General features: G+C 43.4%; 1 protein-coding gene across 1 annotated transcript; it reads right to left on the reverse strand.

Moving 5' to 3' along the window:
• Window positions 1-8,518: 8,518 nt before the first annotated feature.
• LOC146505851 (D(1)-like dopamine receptor) lies at window positions 8,519-11,978 on the reverse strand. The gene has a single exon (XM_085183679.1). The coding sequence runs from the start codon at window positions 11,851-11,853 to the stop codon at window positions 10,378-10,380; it is 1,476 nt and encodes a 491-aa protein (XP_085039805.1). The 5' UTR covers window positions 11,854-11,978; the 3' UTR covers window positions 8,519-10,377.
• Window positions 11,979-12,577: the final 599 nt, after the last annotated feature.

Genomic DNA, 12,577 nt, shown 5'->3' on the forward strand with positions numbered 1-12,577 from the left:
TCCTGCTAACAAGGTGTTCAGGTTGAATTAAAAAAGGTCATTCTGATGTGAACAGCAGAATTTAATGAAGTAATGAGATGAAAGGTTTCGTAAGGAGCCAAATGAAGGTTGAAGATGAGTCGCAGTCGAACAGAGATGATAGAAACATCAACCAGGATATCCTGGACATTCAGATAAAAGAGGCGATGATGGGGAGAACGGGGCGGCACATTAACTCGGCTGAAAAGACAGAATTCAAGTCATGTTCAGAAACACTGAAACTGTGAATGCAGCAGGAAGAGTCGAGTCACCCACACAGTGAAGGTTAAATGCACGGGAACAGATTTTCTCCACATAAATCGTCACTATTTCGATTCCTGAGAGAAGTTTAGTTTTCTAATGACGACATTAACATTACAGCCAAGTGTGGAGGACGCAGACGCTACGTTTGCATGCAGAGCACCAACCTCAACATTTATTATCTGGACAGTCTGAATGCAGGCTGCATTTTAACACCACAGGGCTGTATTCATGAAGCTTCCCAGTGCACGGCCCAATAAACGATGGCATTTTCTAAGAAATTCCTCCATAAATAAATAAGAATAAATAAATAATAAATAAATAAAATAAAATAATAAAATAATAAAATAATAAAATAATAAAATAATAAATATAATATATAAATATAAATAATATAAAAAAATATAATAATAAAAATAATAAAATAAAATAAATAAAATAAATAAGAAATTCCTCCATAAAATTAAAAAGTCTTTCACCAAGTGTCCTTAGCCCTTTGGCTCTAAGGTGACAAAGACTTTGGGATAAATTTCCCATTATCTGTGTTTGTGTCAGGCCTTATTGTCACTTCGTGTTTCCTTGTGTGTCTTTTATTGTCTTACTTCCTGTTTTATTTTTCCACCCAGTCAGTGTGTGCTCCCATCTCTTCCTCTGGCTTCTCCCAGAGTTCTGGTTCAGTGCAATAAAGTTTAGTAAAGTTTGCTCTTGCTTCCTTGATCCAAACTCTCATTTTGGCTCTTCTGTTGGTGCAGGAATAAAGTTTGTAGTCTCTCATTAGCGAGTGCGCTCACATCAGCATCATTATTTCACCCATAACTGTTGGAATAAAAGCGATACAACAAAAAGAAAACACAAACTGTGCAGCAGTGATGACTTGAATCTGTCGAACCTTTCATCAGGAGACGGTTCACACTAGCAAATTAGTACTTTCACAGCCTCATACTGTGACGCACGTTATGACAAAGGGGCATTCATGGACACAGAGGCCTAACCCGGTGCTGTTCAGAATGAAAGCTGAGCTATTTTTCCCCTTTGGCATCGAGACTATCAGCAGGGCGGCCCGTGCACAAAGTATTCGCAGGTTGTATAACAGAAAAAAATCCAGTTTTTAGGGTTTCCTTCTCTCTTTATCGGCGCTGATGCAAATGTATACTGACATGTGAGCTTCTTCAGCAGCTGATGCTGTCTAAATGATGTCAAGTCTGTGTGTTATTGTCAGTTTAAAAGCACACATGCAACACAGAACAGCTTGTTCTATTATCTAATGTGTACAATGAAAAGTGAGCAATCACACGTGAGCCACACACAGCCTTCAAAATAAAGGTTGACACCTGTGGTTTCTATATTTTTCCTGCAAATGATAGTGAATAAATCACTGGAGTGTCGAGTCCTGTGACTCGCGTATGCATGTGACGATACTTCTTCTTCTAATGACTCATTTGATAAAGACTCAGTTGGGTAAGCATTAAACTGTTGTGTGTTTCTTTAACACACACTTCACTGATGAAGAGAGAGAGTGCTTGTAATTGACAGTAATTAGCAGTTTCATTGTCCGTGTGCTCCTGATCCAAGAGGATGTGGTCACACCTTTGGGGTCAAATACGTCTCCTCACTGAGGTGAAGCTAAAGTCCCTTCATGCTTCAATCTCCTAGACCTGTAAGCTGCAGCTCTTTTAAACCTTTAATTACACCATGCAGGGATGTCAGACTCCAGTCCTCGAGGGCCAGTGTGCTGAAACGTTTCCATGTGTCCCTGCTGCAACACACCTGAATAAAATTATCAGGTCGTTAGCAAGACTTGACTGCACGCTAAGGTTGCTACCCCTAACCCTACTCAAGTAAATGTAAGTGTTTGGAAAAATGTACTTCTAAAGTGTTTTTATTGCACCATCTTTAGCTGCTGTAACATCAAATGGCTGAAGTGACACCTCAACATGCAGCCAAGTTCTATAGCAGGGGTGGGCAACTCCAGGGCTCGAGGGCCTGCGGGTTTTAGATCTTTAATCCATCACAGCTGATTTAAATGGATAAATGACCTCCTCAACATGTCCTGAAGTTCTCCAGAGGCCTGGGAATGAACTAACCATGTGATTCAGATGTGCTGACCCAGGGTGAGATCTAAAACCTGCAGGACACCGGCCCTCGAGGCCTAGTGTTGCCTACCCCTTGCTAATGACCTACTAATCTTATCCAGGTGTGTTTCAGCAGGGAAACGTTGAAAGGTTTCAGGACACCGGCGCTCGAGGACTGGAGTTTGTCACCTGTGCCATAGAGCAGCGGTCCCCAACCCCCGGGCCTCGGATCGGTACCGGGCCGTGAGAGTTGAGGCTCAGGTGTGAAATGTATAGTTTTCAGGGTTTTTATCGGTTTTCAGCGTTATTTTGTTATTGTTTTTATCATTAACTCGGTTTTCCTGGGTCTTTTCACGTGTGTTATGAATAAATCTTCTTTTTTTCGGTACCAGTACTAGTTTTATTTTGTTGTATTTATCCGCGACACCTTAAAGGCCGGTCCATGAAAATATTGTCGGGCATAAACCGGTCCGTGGCACAAAAAAGGTTGGAGACCGCTGCCATAGGGATGATCTGATATCGTCGTGTTGGTGTTGTTCCCAGATCATCATGAAAATGTTGTTCCAGGTTCAACATTGCAAGTGACCAATCACATTATTGTGACGTTATTCTTTTGCGCACCAACCCATTCGTGCATTTATGAAATTCCAATGTTGCAAGGACAATATCAATTCTGCTTAGCGTTTATTAAAGGGTCAGGGTTAGGGTCCGTTGATCGGCGGACAAAGGCGGTTTCTCGCAGCTTAAGTACAGTTTTTTGTTTTACGCCGGTTTTTCCCGAAGTCGCAAAAGTATGACATCACAACATTCTGATTGGTCACTTGCAATGTTGATCCTGGAACAACCTTTAGTATGATGATCTGGGAACAACACCAACACGAGGATATCAGATCGTGCGCTGCCATAGAGTGTAAAAAGGAGCTTCCAGTGCCACGCTGCATTCCTCGTGATGACCAGCAGGGGGTGGCAACTCTGACTTCCTGTTGCATAGACGATATTAGGGAGATGGCTCTAAAAGCACTCATTCTGTGACTTCAATAAACATTTTCCTGCAAACTTTATGGGCTTCATCTGCAGTTAGTTTTGTTTAATAACAAATTATATTAATTTTGTAGTTTATTGTAACATCAGAGTAATACCGGAAGCTAACTGCTGTCTCTCAGTGATTTCTTCTATCCAAAAACCTGAGCAGCACAGCAACAAGTAGCTGACAAATGTATAAAAGATTATAAGTAAAAAAGGAGAGAAGAGTACATCAGACATTAAAATTCTTCAGTAATTCATTAAATATATGAAACAGACTACATGTGAAGAGCTCCTTTAGGGAGTGAAGGTGGTCAGTGTGCATTAGTTGCTTTACGTTGCATCAACTTTTGCATTACGCGTAAATGAGCGACTCCATTAAACATTGGTGCATGCTGCATTGTTCCTGTTTGTCATCACAGTCAGAACGAGTGTGAAACGGACGTGTTTCAACAAGAATTATTTGTTGTCTTTGAAACTGAAAGAACGGCGTCTTTGTATTTTAAACCAAAGCAGGATATTTTTCTAAAAGCACTTTTATTAGGACGCCTTTCAGTTCTGTGAGCTGCTTGAATTGCGTGTTTCTGCTGTAAGTGATGCAATGATTCAGCACTCACTGCCCCTCCTGCTCTTCCTGGGCAGAGATGCGTGTGATGCAAACCTGTGGGGAGCAACGTTCCCTCTAAGCTGCGCGCGTGCGTAATTGCGCACTGCAGGCACGGTCTCTGCGCACAGAAAAAAAATCTAACCTGAATTGAAATTAAAATTAAAACTTTAACTATTCTGTTTTGCAGTGTTAGTCAGTGTGTGACTGGCTGATCAGAACGATGCCACCTTATCACATAGTCCAGCCAATGATGCGATTCACATTCGTATATACGCAGCTAACCAACGTGGACAGGCTATGACAGCGTCCTTATGTGCCGACACCGGAGTTTTAGCAAAGCGGCTGATGTGGAGTGAAGCCACGTTAATGACAACGTGTACAACCATTGGAGATGTGAGCAGGACAGACGGAACAACTGACGGGAAAAGTGTGGACTTTATACCAGTTTTTAAATTGTGTTGATCGGCCAGTAAAACCAGAGTTATGATAAAATATCTGCAATGTTAGTTTTTCTTCCTGAATACTGTCGTTGTTCATATTTACTGCGGGAAGAAACGGGAAAAACGGCGTTTTATAAGGAAAACGCTCGAAAGCCTGTGAGCAAAAACAGCCCCCCTCCAGCCTTTCCTATTGGTGGAAAAATGTACCATGTGGACCAATCAAAAAATGATATGGCAACATGACATGGGGAAGTTTTAGGAATGTTTTGAGATGTGAGAGATTTGCGACGTTTAGCGCAAATCTTGTGTAGTTAGTGTGTAGTTAGTGTGTAGTTAGTGTGTAGTGTAGTCAATAGTGTTGTTGTGTGTCAGAACAATGAGGCGACTGCTGAGTGTTACAGGTGTTACAGCAGTGACACATCTGCTGCTGTCAGGCCTGCAGGTATCAGGCTGTTGTTCTCCTTCGTCTCATAGTGGACAGAAATTATTTTTGGAGTGGCACAAATAATTTGTGTGGCATCAGATTTGATTATTATTATTATTATCGTTTATTTAAAAAACGCCTTGGCTGCATTTTTAGGTAAACAGCTGCAAAAAACTTTGTTGTTTGCATAACTCAGTTACTTTTTTAAAGAAGTAACTATATAATTAATTTCCCAGCATTGGTCATTATTTACTGTATTTGCAGACAGAGTTACAGACTCTCTAACAGACCACAGACTCATCATACAGTCAGAGCTTTATTGGAGTTCAGCTTATTTTTCCTTCCAATAGTGTTAACATGCTACACATGAACAAGATTTGTTTACATTTTCATTGTAAGTGGGCAAAAGCAGTTAATTAAAAGTAGTCTAACATAAATGCTGTAATTTGATTACTTTAATAAACATGTAACTTGGATGATTCAATGCTGGCGTGACCACAGTGCACACGTCTGATGTCGCTCACAGTGGTCCAAGGGACGCTCAGGGAGTTTGTGTGTTCGCTCAGACACATGAAACATTAGAGGGAACATTGTTGTGTCCATAAACAAGAATGAAAGCATTTCATGTTGAATATTTCACAAACTGCTGTGAGACCGTTGGACAGACACTGTGCTCTAACACTGCAGTCATATATACACTTTGTTATTGTCCTGTTCAAGTGCTCATCATTTACCAAATCAGCCAGCAGCAGTGAAATTAAGCATCAGGATGGAGAGGGAGGCTGATGTAACTGATGGTGCTTTATGATGTCAGAGTGTTATTTGTGAACATTTTTGTGCATAAAAAAAAAGTATTGTTAATGGAGCCGTTCACACCAACTGCTTTCTTCAACTTTCACAGGATGAATTATATTCTTGTTTTTTTCAGACCTAGCTCAATTCTCTTTTGGGGGGGTCTTTTTCTTCTGCTGCCTTCTGTGAATCGGATGAACTATTTCTTCTTTTTCTTGTTTAAAAACATCAGGACCATCTCATCACGGCTTGATGGTTTTTTTAGGACCAACATTTTCTGAATTTCTTAGCGTTGTTATTGTTTTCATCGTTGTGCATTTCCTGTTTTACTTTGTTTGGCGCTACCTTAACTGGTTTCAGCTGTTCCTTTTTCCTCTTCTCCACAGTTAACAGATCTCAGTCCTTTGCAGCAGCAGGTTTAATGATATCGAGCAGCTTTGGCCATTTTTAAAGTATCTTTCAGATAAACGGGCATACATGCAAGTGCACCAAAACACCACACGGAGAGCACAAGTGCCACAGTCTGTTTTATGCCTGCCAGGATTTCAAAGTTCATGAACATTTCATGGTGTCAGTGTGCACTCAGTAAAGATGCCGGGCTGCTGTGATGAGCCTATGAAATAAATTCTTAAATCACAATCTCCATCTATCACCTGCTGGAGACTCCTCTGTATCCTGCTAAATGAAACACCAATCAGTTTATTACTCAAACTCTGCAGGGAGGTCTGAGATCAGTTAGAAGTGTTGACGTGCTGCAGAGTTCTTGAGCTCAGCTCACACCCGAAACGAGCGCTCTGCTCTCGTTTCCTCCCTCACGAAACATCTCGATGATGCACTGAACAGCTGACCCTGCAGGACACACCTGTGAGGTTCAGAGTGCCGTCCCCTCAGCGGCCCCTGGAGCCTCCACTCTGTTTCAACTCCACCACTGAGTGAAGATGAAAGGAGAGAGAGAGGAAAGAGCGTCGACCACGGGAGGGAAACTCAGACTCTGCCATCGCTCCGTGTTCGTTTGTATTTGTATCGTCATCCTCGCTGTCTTCTGACTGTTGGGTTTTCTGTGCATCATTGAACCGTCTTTACTTGAGACGAATGTGGTTGGGCGCCGTATCAATAAAATAAAATAAAAGTATTTTGTTTTTCTTGTTTGGAAAAAACTCTCATTTCTACTTTTTTAGAAGTCAAAAATGTTTCTAAGAATAGCTGAAAACAGCATAATGTATCTGTAGAGGGGGGACAGGATGCTAGTGAGGGAGTCAGCCCCCCCCCCCAACATCCTCCCTGATCCTCAATGACTGCCATCAAGTTTCTTTCTGCAGTGAAGATTCAAAGATTCAGTACAGCAGCTTTGACGTTCACTCAGTTAAACTTCTTCTGCATTTAAAAGCGTAACGAAGCAACAGAGTAACCATCGTCTGTTTAAATATTTAAATGTTGCTTTCACATTAAGTCCCTGTTAATAACATATTCTCAAACAACGTGCGCGTCTTGTGGATTACGGATGAATGGCAAACATCATCGCACTTATGGTGATGTCAGGGTCTCCTGACCCAGCGTGTTTAGTTCTTCGTGGTTTTTCTATTATTGTACGTGTGAGTTATTCTATGGTTTCTAGTTTTGATCCCTTCCCTTCATGTTTCTCTGTTCTGTGGAAGTCTGTGTCTGTTTGAGTTTCTTGTTTTCTGTCACTCTGTATTGTTTATTATGTTCTCATGGTTGGTCTTTTGTTTCTCCCTCGAGTCTAGTTTCTTGTGTTCCAAGCTGAGTATTTCCCTCTGTGTATTTCGGTTCTTAGACCTTAGTCTCTGTGTTTCTTAGTTACTGGCTGTGTCCCAATTCAGGGTCTGCAGCCTTAAAGGCCGCATTTTAAGGCCGATTACGTCACAGCGACGCGACGAAGGCTGTCCCAATTCAAAGGCTGCTCGAAATGCAGCCCTCAAATGCGTCCTTCATTTCCCTGAATTTTAAGGACGTGGCGGTGTAGACGTCGTGTCCCAACATATCCCAGAATGCATAGCGCGGCGGTGGGTGTGGATAATTTTGCCGAAAAAAACAGCGGATGAGGGGCGTCCGAAGAGTAAACTTTAAGTAAGTACTGAATATTATGTCACTTATTTATGTGCAAATGTTTAATAACGAAGATCATTAAAACATTACTGTTGGCCACATGTCGGCAAAGTCATGTGACATTAGTGACGTTTGTACTAACTTGGTTTTAAAGCCTTTACTTTAAAATATACGCCGTTCAATAGCTGAGCTTAATCAGAGAATGATCAAAGCTCATGTAGAAACAAACAAATGAACAAAAGATTTTCTCCTTCATTTCTGTCAAACAAAGCTGTATGAAACGTTTCCAGCTGTTAGTATCATGGTTGCTAGGCAACCTGGGCAGCGCAACGGAGGCTAGACCGTCCCATTTCACAAGCCTCGCACTTCCGGCCTTAGCGGTCTTTAAGTACGCGGCCCTTGAGGATCGTTGAGACTGCGTACTTTAAGGCTGCAGACCCTGAATTGGGATACAGACGCTGTCTCCACAAGTTCGCGTCTCTGTGTCATACTTCCTGTTTTACTTTGAAGGTCCGTGTCTTATGTGAACGTGTCCTGCTTTGCTTGTCTCGTCAGTCCTGATTTCTCCCAGCTGTGCCCTCCTTCTGTGTCTCATTCCCCTCGTTACTTCCCAGTGTATTTAAACCCTGTTTCTCTGAGTCAGTGTCGCATTGTCCTTCATGCCGTGTGGGTCTCCCTGTGACTTTAGTGTGTTGTTCCCCAGTTTAACTTAGTTTACTTTGTATGCTCGTTTTCCTGCACCAGCAAATAAAGCTGTGGTTTTGAGTTCATCCCTCGAGTCTGTGAGTCCTCATCTCCTGCCTGCCACACAGCGTTTCATCACAGATGATGCTTTAAATGTCATTTTATGGATGAACGTCAGAGTCAGGCTCAGGTTTCATAACCTCCACCCTTAATTCTGTTTAACACACAAACACCGGTTGCTCCGACGTGTCTCTAAAGCACTTCCACATCTCTAACAGTTCTCTCCTGATATACAACAAGTTGGCATGCTGTGGAAAATGTACATAAAACAGAATACAATGATTTGCAAATGTCACAAACCCATTTATTCACAAAAACTAATCAAATGATTAAACTGAGTCTTAATGAACATATGAGACTGTTTTGAATTTGATGGTATCAACACGTCTCTAAAAGTTTGGGACGGTCCATGTTTCCTCTGTAACATCAGCCTGTGAGCTGAGGACAGCAGCTGCTGGACTTTATTGTCCCGTTCTGGACTGATGCCCAGTCCTGACTCCTCTTGGTCCCATTTTTGGTTTCAGGATGCTCCAGATGTTCTCAGCTGGCTCAGCACTCAGACTCTTCTACTCCGAAGCCAAAGGGCCATCGGATCACAGGCATCCAGCCTCGTCTCATGCACACAGATGCTTCTCCAGACTAGTTTATGATTTAATATTTTGTAGATGAGTTTTTTACAATTTTATTTTGATGCATATTATTCTGAAATTGTTTCACAATTTATGAATCAAGATGCTTTTTATGCCCAATCATGTTGCTGACCTGCTGCCAGTTAACCTGATTGGTACAACATGTTTCTCCAGCTGCTTCTCCAGCCTTGTTGCTCCCATCGTGGATGTTTCGAGGCATGTTGCTGCCATCGACTTCAAAATGTCTACGCTTAAACATCTGATATGTTTTCTGTTTTCTACTGTGAATAAATATGGGTTTAAACGATTGTCTGCATTGGGTTTGCACAGGCTTTTTGTCAGGTCACATTTCCACACATACATTTGTTTCTATTTAAACAACCTGAAAAACATGAAAAAACAAACAAAATACAAAATACAGCAGCAAACAGGATGTTAAAAATATTAAATTAGGATGCTGGCATTTTAAGAGTAGCTTGAGTTTCCCGCCTGTTATTTAATATCAGGCTCGATAGATCCAGCCGACGCTGGAGGGCTTCAAACCTGCGTTCTTTCTAAAGGCCAGCAGGAAAAAGAAATTAGGTCATATTTAACACGATGGGGAAACGGCGCCCCTTCTCACTCGATAAATGACTTCAGTGAAAACTTGTCTGATGAGTTTATGGTCTCAATTCCTAGTTTTACATCTTATGGACATAAAATGTTTATTTTTATAAATTATGGTCCCATAAAAAGTTAAATGGACAGTAAAGCAGGGGTATCACAGAGTGCTCAGTTCCTCGCACTAAGAAAAAGTGCATAAACAGTTCTGTTTTTATATTTATCTACATGAAACAGGACATTTTCGTCTCAGCAGTTGATCGTTGAAAATGTTATAGTGGGAAAGAAGCTTGTCGCACCGGGTTAGCATGTCAGGAACGCTCAGTTTGAGGCTTCAGAACTGGACTTTACAAACCAGCAGGTGGCGTCACTGGACTCGTTTAAAGAGTTTAAATGAGAAGGAAGTTTTTGTGCAATTTTAATGACAACTATTGAGTTGTTAATGGGACATTTGTCTGGAGAGACCTCAGAGCTCCAGATATCAGCCGTCAGACTTGTCAAGACAAAGTTTTTTCAAGCATCATCGTCCCTTCATGACAGGCTATAATAGGATGAAGGTGGAGATTATACATTCTTTGTGCTCAGTGCTGATTTTAGCCAGTTTCAGATCAATAACATAAATGATGAAGTTCTAAAGTCCACAACTTTAAATGAATCAGTAGCAAACACATCATGGAGGAATGTCCGAACATTGTCTGTCCTATCCGTCCTGGTGGACTTGTCCTGGTATCAGAGCATCGCTCTCCAGCCCTGGAGCTGAGGTGAACGGTGTGATTGTTTCCAAGGAGATCTCTGGGTCTTCCTCATACTGGATGGTTGCAGGAAGCAGCAGCAGTCTGTTGTGGCTCGGAGAACCGTTGGAGATGATCGACTCCTCGTCAAAATGTGCGCTCATGTCCTCCAGGTGGTCCGAGCTGACGTTAATGTTGCGGGGATGCTGCTGCGGCTGAGCGGGGACCAGCGCCTCCTTGTGGAGGGTGGTGTCATGGTGGTAGGAAACCAGTTCGTTGCTCAAGTTCACCGCCTCCACCGCGTTGTTCGAGCAGACTCGGCCGCAGCCCAGGATGCTGGCGAAAGCTCGGCGGAAGTCTGCGTTGAACGCGTAGATGACCGGGTTGAGGGACGAGTTGGCCCAGCCGAACCAGACGAAGACGGTGAAGGTGGCGTCGCTGACGCACGGCGGGTCGCAGAAGGGGACGGTGCAGTTGAGGACAAAGAAGGGCAGCCAACAAAACACAAACACGCCCATGATGATTGACAGCGTCTTCAGGACTTTGGTTTCCTTCTTGAACGAGGACTTCAGCGAGGCCTCGTCGCCGGGCCGCTGCACCTGCTGCTGGTTCCTGTTCACGCCGTGGCCTTGGTGCTGCGCCTGCTCTGCCGCCCGCTCCAAAGACATGATCCGACGGATCTGGGTCTGAGCGATCCGGTAGATCCGGGTGTAGGTGGCGATCATGATCACCACTGGGATGTAAAAGCTGATAAAGGAGGAGGAGATGGCGTAGGTCTTGTTCAGGTTGGCCACGCAACTCTGGGCGGCGACGTCGCTCGAGTTGAAGCTGCTCATGTTTGTGAAGTTCTCTCCGCTGGCGGCCATCATCATCTCCTCCATCGCCACCTCCCGCTCCTCCTCCCCAGCCCGGTGCCAGTTGAGCTGCACGGGGATGAAGGAGATCAGAATGGACAGCGTCCACGCCACCCCGATCATGACAAACGCCACGCGATGAGTCATTTTCCGCTCGTACTTGAAGGGGCTGGAGATGGCCCAGTAGCGGTCCACGCTGATGATGCACAGGTTGAGGATGGACGCTGTGGAGCACATGATGTCAAAGGCGATCCAGACGTCACAAAAGCGTCCAAACAGCCACGTGTTGGTCACCTCCGTGATGGCCTCCCACGGCATCACGAGCACGGCCACGAACAGGTCGGACACGGCCAGAGAGATGACGAAGAAGTTGGTGACTTTGGAGCGCAGGTGGCGGAACTTTATCACGGCTGCGCACACGAGCGTGTTCCCGAGCAACGTGGACACGATGAGCAGGAAGAGCACGCAGGCGACGAGGACGCGCAGTCCGCCGATCCCTCCGCCGTCCTCCTCCCCATCCTCGTCCTCCTCCGTCCCGTCCAGCTCCGACAGAACTCGAGTGAAATTACTCCACATGGTAAAGTTCTCCATCACGCAAAGTGACAGAGCGCATTAATATCCGCGAGGAAAGACGCTTGTCCTCCGTGCAGCTGATCCACTGAACATCCTCCGAAGGAAAAAATAAAACATAAAATAAATAAATAAATAAATAAATAAATAAATAAATGAATGAATGAATGAAGCACTTTCCTTTTTTTTTTGTAAGATCCGCGTCCCGGCTGCATAAGAAGAAAACAGAAAAAAGGGTTCCGTGAATAAATCCTCAGAATTAAATGCTAATAATAATAATAATAATAATAATAATAATAATAATAATAATAATAATAAAGATAAATGATGGGGGATCAGCAGCAGCGGTGGCTCGGATGATTCCTCCTCTGTCTTCAGCCCCTTCAGTGTGACTCACAGTGGACTCACCTCTCTGTGTGACGCGCTCGCACTCAGTCAGGTGGAAGCGATGCGGGGCTCGTTATCTCTTCAGCGTGTGTAATAGATTACTCTCCTCCATTCCTGCTGGAGCGAATCGCGGAGAGGAGCTCCGAGAACTCCCGAGCTCATCAGGGAGAATTAAACAGCTAATTAAACATCAAAGATCAATATTACTAACGGAGCAAAATCACATCTGTCACACCTGAAATACATTTAACTTAAATATAATGGATTCAATTAAACGTATTATAGCTTGTAAGTTTCCTCCTTATGCTTTAAGCCTCATTGTGTTGCCTAATAGGAAAAAAGCAGCAGTCCAGGTTAT

This window comes from Neolamprologus multifasciatus, chromosome 13 (assembly GCF_963576455.1).
Source record: "Neolamprologus multifasciatus chromosome 13, fNeoMul1.2, whole genome shotgun sequence".
Classification (NCBI taxonomy): domain Eukaryota; kingdom Metazoa; phylum Chordata; class Actinopteri; order Cichliformes; family Cichlidae; genus Neolamprologus; species Neolamprologus multifasciatus.

What these genes read in the sequence shown, in the direction of transcription:
- LOC146505851 (XM_085183679.1), bottom strand. Translation starts at nt 11,853, where the DNA reads ATGGAGAACTTTACCATGTGGAGTAATTTCACTCGAGTTCTGTCGGAG.